The 20,873-nt window shown below is 45.2% G+C and overlaps 1 protein-coding gene across 3 annotated transcripts in view; it reads right to left on the reverse strand.

Moving 5' to 3' along the window:
* Nucleotides 1–3,253: 3,253 nt before the first annotated feature.
* Nucleotides 3,254–20,873, reverse strand: part of Eif4e3 (eukaryotic translation initiation factor 4E family member 3) — a 46,501-nt gene continuing 28,881 nt past the window's right edge. For 2 of the 3 annotated variants that reach the window (XM_087656803.1, XM_087656804.1), the window contains 5 exons: nt 18,616–18,710; nt 17,174–17,234; nt 13,981–14,047; nt 10,099–10,254; nt 3,271–5,201 (listed from right to left, as the gene is read on the reverse strand). In XM_087656803.1, the coding sequence (XP_087512929.1) occupies nt 5,155–5,201; nt 10,099–10,254; nt 13,981–14,047; nt 17,174–17,234; nt 18,616–18,641 (357 nt within the window). In that variant the 5' untranslated portion in view covers nt 18,642–18,710 and the 3' untranslated portion in view covers nt 3,271–5,154. 3 annotated transcript variants of the gene reach the window in all.

The following is a 20,873-nucleotide window of genomic DNA, read 5'->3' on the forward strand; positions in this document are numbered from 1 at the left end:
CAAGAGACACACTAATTTCCCACCAGAAACTCAGAGGCATCAATTTCTGTTCAGAAGGATCATTTCTGTTAACACGAAGTTGCCAGTTTAACAAATCTCAAATAAACACTTCTTCCCAAACAGATGTTCAAAGAAGAAAAAAAAATCCAACCTTAATGTCTGGAACTGTTGTGTTTCATCGAATGAATCCTTGTGTGTGTGTGTGTGTGTGTGTGTGTGTGTGTGTGTGTTTCAGGCAGCAACCGAAACAACATGGAACACACATTCCTGTAAACCCATGATTTCAGAAGGACACAGAGCAATAGAATATCCAAAGGTCAGTTTATTGGATATTCTAATAAGGCACATCTGACACACACAGATACAATGAGACTATAAATTTCAGGAGCAATGATGGACAAAAAAGTATTGACTTCATGATGACCTCTGTCTCCCATCTGCATGCTTTGGGGAGTGCCTATTTGATTCTTTTTTTAAACACTTGTATGTATTAAAGACTCCCTCCAGTTTAGTAACAGCTTGGCTAAGCTACGTTTAGAAAGTGACAATTAATTTTAGTGGGAACTCATTCCCAGGCTACTTTGATAGTCCTCCGAGCAGTTTTGCGGTATTTTACATGCACTTTTATAGCTCTGTAACATTCATTTAATCTTGTTCAATGGTGCTGAACCCCAGATGCCATAAGACATTATAGAAAAGTAGTTACTGCACATATGGAGTAGCTACTTTTTTTCTGAACATTAATTTTTCTTCTCTTAACAGGCTGGAATGGTACTCAGAAAAGAGAGAAGCCACAGCTCCGTATTAAAGGTTTATATTATAGACTTCCAGAAATGGGCTACTTAGGATCGCTGTGGTCCTAGCTATAACGTTCTTATTTATGAATATCTTCCCTTTGAATAGTGACTGTTTTTTTTCTTTCTTTCTTTTTTTTTTTTTTTTGTAAGACTGTTGCTATCATACCTTGCTTTCAGGGTATCTTGGGTGGGTGGGCCTCGCCAGTAGTATGCAGAGGTTGGATATAATCAGAGGTTCTCAAAGCCTTAAGGCCTCAAGACCTCATAGAGTTACAGGGCACTAGCTCAAAATGCAGATGCCCAAAGCTCCAGGGTGTAGCCGGGTAAGCTTGATAAGCTAGGGCCCCAGTGGGCCTTCTGCTCACTAAGCAGACAGACACACTGGTGGATGATCTCAGAGGTCCCTTCTGCTCTCCAATTCTATGTCCTTGGGATCGCTTTAAAATCGTGAGTCGTGTCAGCACCAGGAAGGGTGAAGACTGACTTCTGGCCTCAGCAGATTAAAGGAAATGTAAGAATGCTTCGTGTTCATCCATATGCAAAATGAAAACAAACTGAAAAGCTAACCACCAGTGTCTAGCTAGCTGGTTAAGGAATCGGTTTAGGGTTTTCCTTGAGATGGGAGCCCACCTAACTGCCCTGTCAGCTCACTTCTAAGGCATTTCTGTTTGTTCTCCGCCCCTCCCTTTTACTCTGTGACTCTTCCAAGCTCTTAAGTCAGAGTAAGTTAAGGTGATACTGAAACCACATGAGGCACTCCTCTTCTTTCATTTCAGACAGGGAAGGGGAAGGGCATTCTTAAAGGCATTCTATCTATCTAAAAAGAAAGGAATCCTAATAGTTTGTCATCGTTAGCCATGCTAATCAAATAATGATAAAACGTTCCCCATACTCTTATGTGGGTTTTATTTTTCTATTTATAAGTACTTAAAAAAGCCAAGGAGGGGCTGGGAGCTGAGGTTTTTAAAAGTGTGTCCACAGCATTGTCTGTGATGTGTTTTTATTAGGCAAATGAGAATTAAATGTCTATCGCTAAATACGATTTGTATGCTCTCTAACGAAAGTTTTGTGAAGCCCTAGAGCAGCAGGCAGCAAGCTCTTAAATAATCCCACACACATAGGAGGACTCGTTCAGCCTCTGGTCCAGAACTGTCAGCTGGAAGGCAGCGCCACCATGTGATCATTGTAAATGCCGTCAGTTCTGTGTGCATAGAAAGTTGGAATCCACGGGGAGTGAGTGGGGCATCTGGTAGCAGCGATCTACTTCCTCTTACACTACAGCAGTTGCTAGACCCCAAACCTAATGCCATTCACTCAGAAGAGGGAGGGAGAGCAAGCAGCTGTTGTCATGAGACCATCTGAGTATGTGCTGTTACACTAGCCAGAGTGGGACAGAGGATCAGTGCTGACCAGGATGACTTGGAGAGAAGGATAGGCTGACAGATGCCACTGTCTTCACTACAGAGAAGCCTGTGTCGATCACAGTTCACAGACTCTGATGCCCAGCTTTGATGCTTTCCTGATGGCTAGATCTCCATACTTCAGTGAGAAGCAGGGTCAGTCAAGGCTTAGCTGCTATACAGTGTATTGTATCTACTGGATGCAATTATATTCAAAGTTCCTTCCGATGATGAAGTCTTACGACTGTATTTACAGTGCAGGCATGCAAAAGCAAGGGAAGGGGCCAAGAACGGTCTAGTGACTTTAACCTTACGATTTCTCATTGTCTTGTTTTCCTTCTCATGTTTGTTCCCTGTCAAGGGGACCATGAATTAAATTACAGCATTGCAGGTTTGCTGGGTCAGTGCAGAAATAGGAGATGGTTAGGGAAAAAAGAGAAAATCTTAAAAACATTCCCCATATAGGCAAGAGTCTATAACATAGCAATCAAGGGATCACAGGATGGAGGCAAAAACACACTGGTTTCAGCCAGATTTCCTGGCTTGCCTCACAGCCTTGCGGGAGAAGGAAGCAAGCCCCTTGGTTTCTGGGTAGCACTCTACAGAGAAGCCAGGGCTGCACCTACAGGACTTGGCTTGAAGGACCAAGATTCTACTGGATTCTCCACTTGCCCCGGCAAGTTGCCAAGATGGCTGAACTGCTCTGACATTGAGTTCCATGCCCCAAACGTTGCCTCTGATTCCCCAAGTATCAGCTTCTTTAAGGAGGCAATGAAAGGCTTGAAACTGCTTAGATCTGCTTAGTTCTCAGTCAAACATGACTAAATATTCAATTAAAACCATTTCTGAAGCAAAAGCTGACAAAATCTACTCAAGTAATTCAGAGACAGATTCTGAAGATTAGGCAGGTTAAATCCTTCTCATGGTTAGTGTTTTCAAAAGAGAAACAATTGCAAAAGTTCACTGGGACAAAAAAAAATAAGAACAAGAAAACAGACCAACTACTTTGTGTGGTTGTCATGTTTTGTGTTCATAAACAATAGAAACTCGAAAGCATTAACATGAGCCTAACATTCCTATTTATTTTATTTTATTTTTACTTCAAAAGCTACATACATGCAAAAAATTGAACATGTTATCACAAATGCTTTAAATAAAGTTCAAAAATAAAAATTTCTCAAAATTTATTTACTTATGGAAATATATATGACAATTAAAATATTGAAGTCAATTATATCCTTTTTGCTAATCTATCAGAAAATACTTATATTATAAAAAGGAATTTCATGTCTAGAATAAGTTTTAAAATCCTTGAGTTATAGTTTTAAAACAAGTTTAGAAACTGTTCAAAGAAATGCACGTCATTTAGACAAACACGTCCTGAGATTTTTCTAGAAGGATCAACACCCTGATGAGTGAAACTGTTGAGGGACTTAAGTTTGGAAAAGAAGTACCTCTTAAACTCTGACAGCTAATTATTTTTGCTGAGTGTTTAGCGATGTGTAAGTGGAGGGCCACGACTTTTATAAACAGATGCCGTTGAGGGCCATCTGAAATCTCTGAATGGGGAATTTTATTTACAAATGCATGTAGAAGGCTTAGAGCAACTCCACCTCTCCTTCCCACAGGGCAAGGGGAATTAGAAATCCGCCCTTTTGAGAATTATAGAAGCTGCACGCTGGTCTGTGCTAACCCACGCTAACAGGAGAGCAGCCCTTTCTGAAGGAGAATTACCAGGGGGTGGGGCAAAGCTGAGTGGGAAGCAGGAGCTCCTGGGAGGAGCTGTGACACTCGGAAAGGCTTTCTTCTACTGAAACCAGTATTTCTCTAGTAGTAGAATCAAATATCTAATAACACAGTCCATAGGAATGAGAGGCACGCCAGGGCAGCTGTGTGATTGGCTAGGTGTCTCCTGCCACAGTGTGCAGAGGAAGGGTGAAGCCGCCTTTGCTGGAAGGCCATCGGTTTTCAGAAAGGATACAGGACGTGGGCAGGAAAGAGGGCCCACTGAAGGAGAGCTGTGAGGATCGGTTTGGATAAAGATGTTGCAACTTGGAAGAAGCCATACAAGTATTACGCACTGCCTCCTCTATAAATCAGAAATATAAGGTTTCCTCCCGGGACAAATCATGGGGCTTTTGTTGAAAAAGTCAGATATGGGATTCTGCTTAGAAATTCTTGCACCGTGGGCCCCAAAAGCCTAGAGTTTGATTTGGAGCCTGACACCCAATTGTGATGAGAAGTTTTCATGTTAGGCAAACCAACAATTTCTTTTCCTCATACTGCTTTTTAAAGGGGTTTTAAGATGTGTGCGCTGTCAGTGGGCATGCTTTCTATGGAACGCACACACAAAAGAAACAATGCCCAGCTCACAGTATGCAGGGAAGTGTCACAACAATTTATCAGAAAAGGGGTTTTGCTAGGCTAGGCTTCCTCCCGGTGCCCTGTGACTTCACAGGCAGTCCTGTGGCGATTATGCAGATGCTCCTTAGCGAGGTACAGTAGAGCCACTGAAGGGGAAACCCAATTCTTATGCCTCAATGAAAGGGTGTGCAGAAAACAATAATTACTCTGAATGAGGAATCTTACGGGGAGGGGGAAGAGTGCAAAAAACCCAGAGAATTTGGAAAGCTTAAAATTTCTTCCTTTCTTTCTTTCTTTCTTTCTTTCTTTCTTTCTTTCTTTCTTTCTTTCTTTCTTTCTTTCTTTTTCTTCCTTTCTTTTTCTTCCTTTCTTTTCTTTCTTTTTAAAGCAAATGATACGATGGCAGAAACCCACATGTTCTCCCCCAACCCCACCTGCCACTTTGAGTCCTAATCGCCCAGACTGCAAGGACAGAAACCCACTCTAAATGAACCAGCATCGGGCTTCGGCAAGTCTTCTCTTCACTCTCCCTCCTGTTAAGACCGTTTCCAAAACCAATCAGCAAAGGACAAAGAATTCTTTACAGAGTGCAATTAGTGTTTTCCACGTCCACCTTCAAAAGCATGATGCTCTTCATGGGCTAAAGGACAGAAAAAAACAAAAAAGAAAAGAAGGAAAGAAAACTTTAAGCAAAGGATGGGCCAACCCTCCTCTAGGCATCTCATTCAGCTTCCCCAGATGTTGGCAAGAACTCAAATACCTTTTTTTTTTCTTTTCCTTTTTTATTTTTTCCAGTAACTGTTAGCTAAGGCGTGCATTTCCTGAGAAACGTAATAATGGAAATTAAAACGAGGAATAAACAAGCTATGGGCTGGCTGCCTGTTTCTTCTTGCTGTGCCTGGGGGCATGACTCATCCATCCAAGCTGATGAGGAGAATATGCTGGGCTCAAGGCAAAGGCTATCAGGAGATGAACCCCACAAAAAATGCATGGAAGGGGGGCTATGACTCAAGACAGAGCCATGCGCAAGCCTACCTTCAAGAATAAAATAACACAAAACAAAACAGAGCCACAGGAGAGGGGGGTGGGAATTACACTATACCCCTGCTTCTCATCGCTTTCCGCAGGCAACGAAGCTTCATAAAATCAATGGATCTATTATATCTCCCAACCCTCGGCCTATACCTCAGGGACTTCCAAGGTTTGTCTTGTGTTATTACTAATTAGGAAACCGACTATAAAAAGTATGCTTTTCAAAGACTGTTTAAACTGGGAGATGAGAGATGGGAGGCCCCCAAGACACCCAGTATTAGCTGTAACACAAAGGGTCAAGTTTGACTAAGGGGTGTCTACCTGTCATTATGAGGCAAGGTGTGACAGAGCCAGGATGTGATATAGCCAGGGCTATTCAGTCCAAGTGCTTCCACTCACTCCTCCAGGCAATAAAGGGGGACACAGCTGAGTGTTCCACCTCCATGACTGCTCCACCACCATACCTCCTCCCTCTCTTGTTTTTAATACACACTACCGAAGGGAAGGACAACTGGGCTAGATGTTCAAGATCAGTTCAGGTAACTACGCCAAGCAGCAATTCATCTGGACAATTCAGGTGGACTGGTAAGGACGCACCTTGTAACTCCCAGCGTGACCTAACCTCTGCCCAAGCATAACCGCACAGCTTCACAACTTCACATTTCTAACTAAGAATTTAACTTTCAAAATATTTTCTTTATTTGGGCATGTTTCTGCATGCACAGGTACACTTGCATGGAAAGGGGATAGTGTGGGGTTGGAGGAAGGAAGAAAGGGAGGTAGGGAAGGAGGAAGGGTGGGAGCATGAGAGGACAGGGAAGGTAGTGAATAATCTTGGATGCCATCCATCTTATGTTTGGAGACAGGACCTCTCACTAGTCTGGAACTTGCTAAAGGCCAGCCTGGCCAGCAAGCCCCAGAGATCCACCAGCAAACTCAGCTTTCTGTATATGTATGTGTGTCTGCATATGTATGTGTGTGTATATGATGCATGTGTGTATGTGTGTGTAGATGTGGTGTGCATGTTGTGCGTATATGTACTATATGTGTGTATCTGTGTGTAGTGTATGTGGTATGTGGTATATGGTGTGTGTGTGTGTGTTATATCTTTATGTACATAGATGTAGTATGTAGATGTAGGTGCTGTCTGTGCGCCTGTACCACATGACCAGAGGTGTGAAACGACACTGGGTATCCTGCTTTGTCACTCTCTGACATATTCCTTTGGACAGGCTTTCTCACTGGACTTGGGGCAGGATTGGGGCCAGAGAGCACTGGTGAGCCGCCTGCCTCTGTCTACACAGTGCCAGGGTTCGTGTGTGTGGTGATGCCCAGCTCTTCCCATGCTGGGATGTGAACTCAGGTCCTCACGCTATTGTGGCCAGTGCTGTTGCAGAATCATTTCTCCAGCATTAGCTATCTTCTTTAAGGATTTATTTTTAAGTTACATGTGCTTGTGTGGGCGTATGTACATGAGTGCAGGTGTCTGCAGAGGCAAGAATTGGGCACCAGAGTCCTGGACCTGGAGTTTCAAACAGTTGTAAACTACCTGTCCTGGGTGCCGGGCACTAAACTCAGGTCATGTGCAAGAGCAGTACCCCAGCCTAACTGCTGAGCCCTCTCCTCTGGCCCTACCCCCTGTTGTTTTTAAGAGTGGGTTCTGGGGCTTGAACTCAGGTCCTCTTATAGAGCTTACTCCCCAACTCTAACTCCTATCTTTAAGAAAGAAGTTTTAGGGAAGACACTAAATAAAACATAGACTGGCGTTCAGCGAGATATGCTATGTTTCAGGGCCAATGTAAGGGGCCATAGGATGACAGCAATGCTGATTTGCAAATTGTGAATCCAAAGACAGTGAGGATGCAAAGTTCCTTCTTATCTCGAGGTGTGCAGGATCAGGACAGCCACAGCTGAAACCCTGAAGTGTCAGCAGCCAGAACCTGACAGCCCGTACGCTGCAGCGCTGTGGGCAAAGGTTTGTCATCCCTGGGGCAACTGGGGAAGCAATTAGAGGACTGCTCCCAGATCCAAAAGCCAGCAGACTCTTTAGTAGTAATCCATGCAACTCCTGACTGTTGAAGGAGCTACAGAAAATACGGACTCAAATGGGAGCTTCCTTATGCTACGCAGCTACTGAAGGGCACTCAGACTCAGCACTGACACAATTTCCATGGGTCACAAAAGCAGTTTTGCTTTTCCCCAATTATATGGAACGGTAGAGACTGCTCTCTGCTGCACCCACAAGGCGGGACTGAACCAGGAGGGAGCCAAGAGGTTGGCTCAGCTTCAGTTCTGGGCTCTCCCCCCTGCCCTCCACAGTGCTCGCTCACACCTAGTGTAAAGGCTCTCAGAAGAACTTAAGGGAACTGGGGGGGGGGTGCGTGTAAATTGCGGTTTTTCTCATTCAAATTATCTCTCTGGTTGGAAGAAGAATCCCACGAATGGCAATGCCCAGCTGGAGGCCAGGACTAAATAAACTGGGATCCATGACATCATCTAGCCAGCTAGCTTCTGCAAACTCCAGAGAGCCAGGGTGAAGGCAAAGGTGGTGTGAACTGGCCACGTCCAGCCTAGCCCACCCAGGACTGTCCCTCACCCTGTGAACTAGTTTCTGTCCAGACGTCACTTTTCCAGATCACTTCTATAACACGTGCTGGCAACCTTGCCGAGTGAAGGACAGCCTGCTTCATGGCAAATAATACAGGGAATTCTGAGTTTTTTTATTTGCACAGCCTGAGCCTTCAAGTGCTAACGTGTGTCATTCAAGAGCAGTTTTCTGCCTAGACCCGCAGCTAGCTCCTCCTGACTCACACACCTCAGGGTGTCTGTCAGCTTTGATCCAGCTGGCCTGGGTGCAGTGTCCTATCTCCTTGCTTGGTGCCCCCCAACCCCCATGTCTCTTTTCAGCCACCCCAACAGCTAAGCAGTGAACTGCCTGCCCTTGGTTGTTCTTAGGTGACTATGTCTTGGCTCTAGAGTTGGGCCCTAATTATCTAGGAGGATCCCGACCTTACACCGAGCTGCTGACCAGTTTGCTCCCTGTCAATTTGTTGACAGAATTGTAAAGCAGAAGGAACCTTGGAGATCATCTGAGACCAACCTTCTGGATACCCAGGTGAGAGAGGAAAGCAGGGCAATTGTGACTGCTTAGGGTTACACTGTACAAGTCCTCAAGTGTGGGCCTGCTTGACCTTGATGCTAGCTCATGTTTCCCTTTGCAGTTTCTGCTGGTTATTCTTTCGGACTGGAAACCAGAAAACACACTGGTCTCTGGGCTGAACTGGAGTTGACCTGTCCCTAAGGAATGGGAATGATACCCCTGTGCCTGTCCTGTCTCCACCCTGCACAGCCAAAGAGAAACGCCCCAGGGTCTCTTTCATTTTAAACCTTCTATCATAATTCAGAGGGTCAGTGCCCCCTAAGTGCAGAGTGAGGGATCCGTCTCCCCATGTGGATCCTAATTCTTTGCTGTTGCCTACAGAACTCCTCCCAGGGAGGGCCTGGCTGTTCGTAGATGCTATACAACCAGGGCAATCACAAAATTTGAATTTTAGCCTCTTGACAAGGACCAGGACTAATGAGACAATGATGACATACATTTCAGAGATTCTAAGATGACTCTGCTCCGTCCCCTGAAAATCTCCAAAATTCTAGAATCGCCAATTCATTCCGGTTTAACTGAAGACCCTTTCTTGCTTCCCCCCTTCAATTAAATAGGGTATATTATGCTCAAGAGCACCTTAGAGTCAATGAAATACAATAGTGAGAAAAAAATGGGTTAGCGACTCCCAGAACAGTTTGGGACATAGAAAATCTGTCAGAGATGTGTGTGGGGCTATCAGTCATTTCCCGTAACTCACTGTATCAAACACTGGTTCCAACACACTAAGACGTTCTCGTTGTGAAAAGGATGAGTGTCTGTGGAGAGCACACAAAGGCAATGAACACACATCACGATGGAAACAATGGGTCTACACACTGTTCACACCAGAAGTTGTGTGCGCCACTGCACGGGGACTCTTGGTGACTCTGCCCACAGTCGCCACGATGAGGAAGGGGTAGCACTGCCAATTGAACTGTCAATCATAACTAGCTCCCCCATAAACACATGTTAGACGTGATAAATTCCTGCATGGGAAGGATGCTTGACCATCAGCCTGCCAGCTCTCTGAATGACTTCTCTTGCCTGCTCTTGTTACTACTCCCAGTAGAATACAATTTCCTCTGACAGACCTAAAGTCAGGTTCAGCTATTTGAAATCACGAATACAGTGTATAGTTGCCTTCCCAATTCATGCGCTCAGGCAAGAGCAAAAAATCTTACTTTAATTTCTGAAACTAAACTCGATTTTTAAAAGAAACACTTAACAAGCATCGTGCTGAACTGTTGTCTGCGTGAATGGAGTTTCGAGCGGTCTTGTCTTCCGCCTCATCCGCAGTGTGCCTCTACCTCTACAAGTCTGGCAGGAGAATCTCCATAATAGCGATTGGAAATGGAGCACTTACGTTTATAAAACACTGCTTTAAAAGATATGTGGGGAAGGAGTTGGTGGATCTTCTCTAGCACAGTAGCTTCGCCCACTAGTGAGGCATTGACATTCCACACCTGGACCACATCCTCTCTGTCCCGAACGCTCACGCTGACTCCTATGATCTCGTCATCTGAGGAGAAGAGGGGGTGGGGAGGCAAGAAGTGGGTAAATGATGGTGACAAGCTGGTCTGATCACATTTACGCACCTACTGCTCTAGCTGTGAGTTACAGACGGGAATGGGACCTGTCGTGAGCGACTGCTTCCGTGGGGGACTGCTGAAGAAAGTCAGTTCAGCATAGACGCTGTAAGAGTCGCATCGCAGTTACCCAGGGATTCAGCAAATAGAGTATTCGAGCCAAATGAGTCTCCCAGATAAGGCATTTTACCCTTTTTAACATGTTACCCAAAGCTTTCTGTCACTTTCTGACTCCGTTTGGATGAGACTTTTTCTAAAATGGGTTGCATAATTTCCTGCCCTCTGAGAGCCAAGTGAACTCGGATGAACTTTTCGCTTGAAGCCTGTCCCTCTCTGTGAGGAGGGGTGAGACTTTCTGTGGCATCCTGCTAAGACACTGGATGCTTCAGACTGTTAGCACTATTTGCTCCAAACCCCTCTGGACCCAGACTCTGTCTAGTGGCTCCTCTGCTCTCTGTGTGTTTTCTGCTCTTTTATGAGTTGCTCTGCCCTCTGCTGCTTCCCTTCTGACCCTCACCCTTCTGACCGTGTTGAACCAGGGGTTAAAGAGCTGACAGCTACCTGTTACCATTACAGGTGCACTAAGTATCTTCTGACTGACACTCTACCATTACCACCCAGTGAATGGTCATTAGGCACCAACCTACGCTGGTTAATGGAGGCTTTGGTCAACATGGGGTTAGTGTGGATGCCGTTGAGCGTGGAGGCTGGAGGATAAACCTATTGTACCCTATGCTCCTATGCAGCAACTCTGCCCACACTAATTGGTGATAAAACGATAGAAATTGAGCTTTTGACTCCAAGTTTTTCATGTTCATGACACATTTAGGAAACAGAGACAGCTCTCCGAATCCACATAGTCGGTGCCAATACGTAGCATGCAAGAGAGAGGCATTACCACAATTAGGGAATTTTATGTTAGCTTATGATATGTTGCTGCCTAATTTGCCATCGACCATAGGTTGAGCTATTCACGCCATCGGTTTTTCTACTTGGTCTCCTGGACATTTGGACATGTTATTTAATATGATTTACATGGTGGCATACCCAGTCTACTCAAAGAAACCACTTTTTTTGTGTGTGAAATAGTTCCCTTTTCTCCTCCATTTCCCCCTTCCCTGCCTTCCTCTCTGCCTGTTTTCCATTATGAATTAATTTGATCAAGGCTTTGGTGCAAATTCTGACACCTTGTGAACATGTATATAAGTATTCAAAACCAGACAAAATTAGACTATGGTGTTCGTAGTTGGACTGAACCAACTTGGATGGCACCTTATGAAGAAGAGAAAGAGGACGGAAGACTGGAGCACAGAGGGCATTAACGCCCTGCTTCTTAACATGTAGACTCAGGAAAAGGATTCAATCACTTTGTGACTTGTTGCCAGGCTTCACAGCTATGATACAGGGACATTTCTACGCATGTCCCACATTCAAACACAAGCTAAAACATCTGCTCATGGCATCTCTTGTCTCACTGAGACGAGATGAGATGATATATTTCATGTAAAAATACAATTATTATATTAAAGAAAGAGGTGATCCAGTGTTCCAGCCAGGACACTACTGACCCGGTTTTGGGGAAATATGAGTGTTCCCTAGTCATTTGGGATGATCCACTCATACTCTACTGGTAATGGGTGAGGTTAGCAACAGATGCCAAGCAGCACCAATGGTCACTGTTTCACTTTGGCTTGGCTTCTGGCAAGCAGGAGTACCTGAGTTCAGCCCTCTTGCACAGCATAGTAAAAGGCCCACAGATCTTATGAGAAGGCAGGTCCATGGTGAAATACATAGTATTCTTCACATGGAGAGTCAGCCAGCCACACGTAGGCTGTGGCAGAGCCCTGGCAGCTGAAGACAGTGGGGCCACAAGGAGTCATTGTTTGAAGACGTAAGTGAGGCTGAGAAAGATGAGCTGGTTGCCTCAAGTGACAGAGCTGGTTAATGGAAGCACTGAACGTTAACAGTCAGTAGCGTCCGCCTTTCTAGTCAGACACAGAAGAATTAGCCTTCCCTGCTCACTACTGGGTGTTTCTTATTACGTATGACTATTCCAGGACTTCTGTGTTTATAGCTACACACAGAGTGCCCCTCGGACTGGGCAGGATAAAGTTGTTAGCTTTTCTCCACTAGAACAGAAGTCTGCCCTTGTAAGCCCCTTTCTTCTCGGTGCACACTTTGAAGTGAATAAAAGCAGCGTGAAAAGCAGAACAGAAAGGCAGAACAGTTGCACACCCTCTACCCACCCCCAGGGAGGTGAATGTGAGATTGGTCTTGGATCTGTCGGGGTGACAAGAGCTCTCAGAGACAGCCTAAGTCTGGGTGCCAGCTGATACACACTAGTCTACAAAAAACAATACCAAATTGTCAAATGAAGCAGATAAAATGATGAACCAAAAGCAACATTATAACAAAACACAACAACCACAGCAACCACAGCAACAACAAAACCCCACAGAACTTTAAATGTATCCTTGGAAGTTTTGGAGAGCTCCAAGAAGAAAAGAGACCCTGACACAAGCAAATGAGCCCTCTCTGAATGGTTCTGCGATAAACACCGTAGGGCTCACAGCGGGGAGGAGGTGTGGGTGTGGCAGAGCTCAAGGCCAGACTAAGGTCCATGGTTGCACCCCCAACACACACTTCTCTGAAGGCTACTCAGCAGTCAACGCCTTCTGCAGATGCAAGTCTTTTGTTTCATCCTCAGCAAGAACAGTGAGACATTTTGTCTCCCTGAGTCTGCCTCTTTCTGTGTAGAGTCAGGAGAACAAGAGGAAGAGGATAAACCAGGAAGAATGATGGGACTGTGCCTACTCACCCAGATCCCACTAGTCATGGCAGGCACTGTGCCCCGCCCAAAGATGAGGCAGCTACAGAAAACCTGCCACAAGTCATGCCAGCTCACTGATAAAGATTTACCTTTTCTTTCTGCCTATTTATATCAGATGAATGGCTGCAACTGTTATGAGAGGAAATAATGTAGGCATACATACATACATATATGCATGCATACTTATGTACATACATACATACATATATACACACATTTATGTATGCCTTTATAGATGTAATAGCCAACCCTTGGTATTTATGTAAGATAAATTCTAGATCCCCTCCAAACCATGACTATTTAAGTCCTTTATATAAAATGTCATTTTCACATAATACTTATTTAGGTATTTATTTTAGAGCAGTTCGTTTTTGCACACCTGGTGAACATTCTACCACAGGGCTATATTACCAAGTCAAACTTATTTTTGAATCTTCTCTTTCTTATTTATAATATTTAATGCAAATGCCATGCAAGTTGTTTGCATTGCATTGCTTCTTGAATAATAAGGAAAGTATATGTGTGTGTTTATTTCAGATACTGTTCATGCCTTCTACTGTTTTTTGATCTGTGAATCCATGGATGCAAGATCTGAAGAAAGGAAGGGCTGACTGTACACACATGTAAATACACACATGTGCTTATGTGCTTATGTACACAAATCTCACACCAAACCCCAAACCGCAGGGACAAGTCTAAATTACATCACAGCAACAAAATCAATACCTTGCAGGCAAGCACAAGGACCAGACATAAAATCAAAGGTCTGTGAATGACAAACGTGAGACAAGGATACGAGGGCATAAGCAAATGGCTGTGGCCTCCCTACCTGCTGCAGCACAGTCTGTGAATTGCTCCCCAATGGTCGCTAACAACAATTCTTTCCAAACTGTGGACTAAATGTAGGAGAGAATAAAAAGGAAAACAAGGGAACTTTTAGGCAATTTATCATCAGGTGCTCAAGGACACAAGCTCCCCACCCACAGCTGGAACCTCCAAATCATGGAAGAGCACACGTGCAATCATACATGTGTAGGAGCAGCTTGCAAATGACTGTGCACACACAGATACAAGTGATCCAGGGCCTTCAGTGCTAGCGAAGCTCCCATGAACTCCAGAAGAACTGGAAAGGGAGGGGGGAGCCTTCAACTCACTTCATTTCCCGATGTCTTTTAACTCTCAAAGTGTACAAACCCCATTACATTTGAGTGCCATTAGTAAAATCCTTGTCTTTGTTTTTCTCTTGCAGTTGATATGGTACTTAAAATGTTACCACTTAAGATGTTACTCCAGTCAAGAATGTTAAGAAACATTGTTATTTACTGAATGCCAGAGACTTGCAAAATTCTATTCAATGCTGACAGATTATTTGCACTGAATGATAAATTTATGTACTATCGTGCATGCATGCACAATTTCTCTGCCTCCTGCCAATGAGAAGCACCAGAGCTCCTTCTATGAAATGTACTAATGCTGTCAAGTAAACGGAATTCACTCACAGGACACCGGAGGCTCAGTGGTCTCCTAGTTTTTCCCCTGGAAAAGGTCTAGGTTCCCCTTTGCCATGGTTCCTAGGCTTTGAGGCCTCTCGGAGTGAGAAGTCACTTTCCTCTCTGTGACTTGAGCAGGCTGTGAACCACTCCAGCTTCCAGCTGGGAGGGAATAACAACAGAATGGACCTCAGAGGGATGTTGCAAGCACAGAATCTGTCAGGAACTGCTTCACACAGTGACTGAGACAAGGGGGTTCAAGATTTAAGACTGAGCCATACATAGTGGCACGCATCCATATGCCAGGTGCTCGGTACGGTTAACTGTAACAATGTTTATTATTACATTCTAATGAGCTTGCAGCAGCTGCTTATCATTAACCCAGGTGAGGGCATTTAACTAGGGAGCTGAAGGTGGCCCTGTACTAGAAAGGCTCAAGTCTTCTTTCCTCGACCTTTCCTTCTCCCATCTCTCCAACTTTGGTCTTGCGTTCCCTTGGTGCTGAAGCTGGAGTGGGAGAGGAAAGCATGGAAGGGAGCCTTCAGGCTTCTGTTGTGAATATAGGCAGCTCTGGCCTCCCACAATTCTAATGGGGGTCTGAGACACAGGAGTCCTCAGGCACTTGTCCAGACAAAAAATGTATCCATGCCTGAATTTGGCCTTGTGAGCAGGCAGGGTGGGCCAGAACAACCCTGCCTTGAGCAGTTTTCTATGGGTGGGAGAACCCCGGTGGCTTCCACTGAGTTCCAAGTCTAGGGTGAGTGAATAAGACACATAAATATACAAGGCTTAGAGTGACTCCCCATCACCTCAAACATAAACCAGCAGGTAAGAGAACCAACACACATGGGGGGAGCACTGGGTTAAATTTAAGAAAATCTAGGAGTATCTTACACTTCCTTATTTTCTGCTTGCTCTCCCTGCAGAGCAGAGGGTGTCATACACCTTGCCTGGCTCCCATTTAGCTCTAGTGTTTTTCAGGTTCGCAATGTTAACGACCAGATCTTCAGCCTTTACCAATGAATCTGGTTGTAACTTGAAATGTGTGCTCACAGAGAGATGACTCCTGCCCACGTGTGTGGCTCCCCAGAAGTATCTTAATTTTTTAAGCATAATCACATGAAGAGAATCAGGAAAAGGTCCCTTCTGTCCATTTTACTTTTAATGATTTGTGTTACTTATGTATTGATTTGGGTGTTCGTGTATGCCTGGCATGTGGTAGCCAGAGGTTGATCTCTGCTGTCTTCCTCAGTCACTTTCCCATCTTATCTTGTGAGAGTGAGGATCTTTCACTGAACTGGAGCTCACTGTCTTTCCAGACTAGCTGATGGGCAAGTCCTAAAGCTGCTCCTGTCTCTGCCTCCCCAGCACTGGGTAGCAAGTATTCACAGCCACATGAAGCTTTTCCACATGGGTCCTAGGGATCGGAACTCGAGTCCTTACAATTCTGTGGCAAGCAGTTTACCAGATTAGCCATCTCCCCAGCCCCTATTTTCATTATTTTACACAGGGTCTCACTGAATGGCACACTAAGATTTGAACTCATGATTCCCTCACTTCTATTAATACCTTTTGGGATCAGAGGGACACATTTCCATGCCTAGACCAGTTCGTCTACTTTCTAAGGAGTTTTGTCTTTTACCAGGGCTTAATGGAAGTTCTTTTTTTTTTTTTTGTTATTTTTTTTTATTAACTTGAGTATTTCTTATTTACATTTCGAGTGTTATTCCCTTTCCCGGTTTCCAGGCAAACATCCCCCGAATCCCTCCCCCTCCCCTCTTTTATGGGTGTTCCCCTCCCCATCCTCCCCCCATTGCCGCCCTCCCCCCAACAATCTAGTTCACTGGGGGTTCAGTCTTAGCAGGACCCAGGGTTTCCAGGAAGTTCATTTTTTAAGGCTTATACTTTGCTCCTGAGAAATCTAGACTGCTGAGGCTTGCCTAGCTCCGTGAACCCCAACGAATGGGGAACCTCTAAGTGTCCCCATTTTCCATTTCATGGTCCCTCTATCTTTGGCCAGGAGAGCCATCCTTTGGTGGGAAGGATCCTGCTTTCCTGTGGAAGATGAGCTTGCATGTGTTAGGCATGCCTGGTGAGGAAACAGCAACCATGAAGCTCCCAGATGGCTCTGCTCTAACCTTTCTAGACCTTGATGGGTATATGACACAGGGATGTCACTGTAGATTCACAATTAGACATTTTCTTAACTTCTTTCTCTTTTCTTTCTTTCTTTTTCTTTTTCTTTTTTAGAGACAAGGCTTCTCCTGTGTTGCCCTGGCTGTCCTGGAACTTTGAAGACCAGGCTGCCCTTAAACTCGGAGATCTACCCGAGTGCTGGGCATAAAGGTGTGAACCATGACACCTGACTATTTCAATTGTTCAAGGTGATAGGATTAAGTGACCATCACCAATGTCGGAAATGAACTTCTCCACCTAGGGCTGCCAGGGGACTTCTGGACAGACCCACTGAAAAGCACACCACTCTCAGGCCCGTGCCCAGGCAGTTCTGGGAAATCATCAGCAGAGACATACCGTGCTGTCCTTGGGAACTTTCATCTTCCACACACCTCCCTTTGCATTACTCTCCTCTTCCCTATGGCAAAGAACAACATTTAGAGTTGTGCTCCACAACCAAGGAGTATTTCTATTCCCATTCACTTTAACAATGGCTGGTGTGAAAAAGAAAAGTGCACAAGTGTTTGAGTAAACGTTCCCCAGTCCTGTGATTAGGAGCAGAGGCAGAAGAAGGAAGGGAATGGAGATGAGAGAGGGAGCAACATGGAATTAGCTGTGATGGGGATGAAGGTAGGTGCAGGGATACGAGGTCCTCACTCTCGAGGAGGTGGCACCCAGGGGCTCCCTGACTCTCTGGGTATGGACAATTGATGCAAGCACTTTGCAGGTGTGAGGAGCTTTACATCCCAAAGCATATTCACTATGTTGTCTCATTTACATGTAAACCTGGGGGCACAGATGTAACAGGTGGCAGACCAGGGTTTAATAGTCATTTCCTGTCCAGGAAATGCATGCCAAATTCTATGTAAGAGGGATTCAGGGAGGGTTGATTCTAATCCTAGCTTTAAAGACACGCTAAGTTTAAAGATCCTAGCTTTGCTTCTGAGAATATTTCTTCCTCGTCTTCATGGTTGGCCAGAGGTGGAGAGCTGACCCCGTGAGCCAGTGGTGGCTTGGAGAATGCCAACAACTGATAAGCTTGGAGGGTGTAAATCACAGCTCAATTAGTAGGACTTGTGGCTATAGGCCTGTCAACCCAGCTGTTCAGGAGGCTGAAGCAGAGGAATGGCAAGTTCAAGGCTTATGATGGCCACAACGTGAGTTCAAGACCAGCTTGGGTAACTTTGCCAGACCTTATCTCAAAAAAACAGGGATGGGAGCAAGGGTGTGGATGTAGCTCGACGGTGCGGTGCTTGGTCAGCACGTGGTGTAAGGCTTTAGGTTCAGTCCCGAGAGAGAGATCTTGTCTTCCCACAAATGGGAAAATCTGACTTCAAATTCATCCAACAACAAGGAAGCAAAGGAAACAGGAAGGAGAGTCAGAGTCTGGATGAAACCTGGAAAACCAGACGTGGGGACACCAGCTGTGCCTGTGAACCTCTCAGTTACAGGTTCCAACTGAACTCTACTTGGTTCTCGTTTAATTTAGATTTCTACCATTCACTGAGAAATGAGCTAAGGCAGAATCTTACTCTCTTTGTGAGTAAATAACTGTGAAGGAATAAATGACGTAAGGTTTTATTGGTATTAGAGGCTTGGCCTGGGCAAACGAACTGTCCAGTGCCCTCATACTACATCCAGTAATTACGGCAGCTGTGGGAGGCTCTTCTGGGGCTCCGCCCCTTGATAAGCAGGGGATTCTTGCTGCTAAGAGGCACACCATAGGCAGAATGAGTCCTCATGATGTTCCCAGCTATTTCCCTCCCAACCTGACCTCCAGGTGAACCATACACACTTACCACAGTGGTCGCCTCTCTCCTCTCATTAAGTGATAACTACATCTCAAAGGCAGGCTGGTCACAGGAGGGATGTTGTTGTACACACTCCAGAATATCTTTAAAGAAAAAAACCAAAACACTTCATTTAATAAACCCAGTATTGATTAACGATGCCAGGACACTATAAAATTAATATATTAAAGAAAAATTGGTTCTCATTAATTCCTAGCTACTTGGAGTAGATTTTTCTCATTAGCTCTTCAACATTTTTAATGCAAAACATTGTTCCTTCTAGACATTAGGCTAGGCTGTATGTTTTAGAAAGCTGTTGTTGTGAAGCAATGTGTACACATAAAACCAGAAAGGTAACAGTGCACTATGTATGCCAGGACTGGGGTTAGTTATAGATTTATCTAACTTTATGTGTTATGACTCTTTTGCTTACGTGTGCACCTTGTGTGTGTACCATGTGTGTGTGCACCATGTGTGTGTGTACCATGTGTATGTGCACCGTGTGTGTATGCACCGTGTGTGTGCACCGTGTGTATATGCACCGTGTGTGTGTGCACCATGTGTGTGTGCACCGTGTGTGTACACCATGTGTGTGTGCACCGTGTGTGTGTACCATGAGTGTGTGCACCATGTGTGTGTGCACCTTGTGTGTGTGCACCGTGTGTGTACCATGTGTGTGTGTGCACCATGAGTGTGTGAACCATGTGTGTGTGCACCTTGTGTGTGTACCATGTGTGTGTGCACCATGTGTGTGTGTACCATGTGTATGTGCACCGTGTGTGTATGCACCGTGTGTGTGTACACCATGTGTGTGTGCACCGTGTGTGTGTACCATGAGTGTGTGCACCATGTGTGTGTGCACCTTGTGTGTGTGCACCGTGTGTGTACCATGTGTGTGTGTGCACCATGAGTGTGTGAACCATGTGTGTGTGCACCTTGTGTGTGTACCATGTGTGTGTGCACCATGTGTGTGTGTACCATGTGTATGTGCACCGTGTGTGTATGCACCGTGTGTGTGTACACCATGTGTGTGTGCACCGTGTGTGTGTACCATGAGTGTGTGCACCATGTGTGTGTGCACCTTGTGTGTGTGCACCGTGTGTGTACCATGTGTGTGTGTGCACCATGAGTGTGTGAACCATGTGTGTGTGCACCTTGTGTGTGTACCATGTGTGTGTGCACCATGTGTGTGTGTACCATGTGTATGTGCACCGTGTGTGTGTACCATGAGTGTGTGCACCATGTGTGTGTGCACCTTGTGTGTGTGCACCGTGTGTGTACCATGTGTGTGTGTGCACCATGTGTGTGTGCACCTTGTGTGTGTGCACCGTGTGTGTACCATGTGTGTGTGTGCACCATGTGTGTGTGTACCATGTGTATGTGCACCGTGTGTATATGCACCGTGTGTGTGTACACCATGTGTGTGTGCACCGTGTGTGTGTACCATGAGTGTGTGCACCATGTGTTTGTGCACCTTGTGTGTGTGCACCGTGTGTGTACCATGTGTGTGTGCACCATGAGTGTGTGAACCATGTGTGTGTGCACCTTGTGTGTGTACCATGTGTGTGTGCACCATGTGTGTGTGTACCATGTGTATGTGCACCGTGTGTGTATGCACCGTGTGTGTGCACCGTGTGTATATGCACCGTGTGTGTGCACCATGTGTGTGTGCACCGTGTGTGTGCACCATGTGTGTGTGCACCATGAGTGTGTGAACCATGTGTGTGCACCTTGTGTGTGCACCGTGTGTGTGCACCATGTGTGTGTGTGTACCATGTGTATGTGCACCATGTGTGTATGTACCGCATGTGTGCACCGTGTGTGTGCACCATGTGTATATGCACCATGTGTGTGTGCACCATGTGTGTGTGCACCATGTGTATATGCACCATGTATATATATGTGCACCGTGTGTGTGTGTGTGTGTGTGTGTGTGTGTGTGTGTGTGTACCGTGTGTATGCCTGGTGCCTTCAGAGGACATAAGGAGGTGTCAGATCCCCTGGAACTGAAGTTATGCACGGTTGTGAGCCATCATTCAGTTGCAGAGGATCGAACTTGGGTCCTCTTCAGGAGCAACAAAGACTCTTAACAACTGAACCTGCTCTCCAGTCCCAAGGACTGACATTAATAAAAACTGCTTTTCACTAGGAGTGTTTGTTAACTATGTAGATTTTTGCAGCTCTTGTCACAAGAGAATGTGAGATGGGTCTGTTAATTCATAACCTTAATATATATGGAGCCTAGGTCTTTTGTTTTGGAAGATTTG

Source organism: Rattus norvegicus, chromosome 4 (assembly GCF_021556685.1).
Source record: "Rattus norvegicus strain SHRSP/BbbUtx chromosome 4, alternate assembly SHRSP_T2T, whole genome shotgun sequence".
NCBI lineage: Eukaryota > Metazoa > Chordata > Mammalia > Rodentia > Muridae > Rattus > Rattus norvegicus.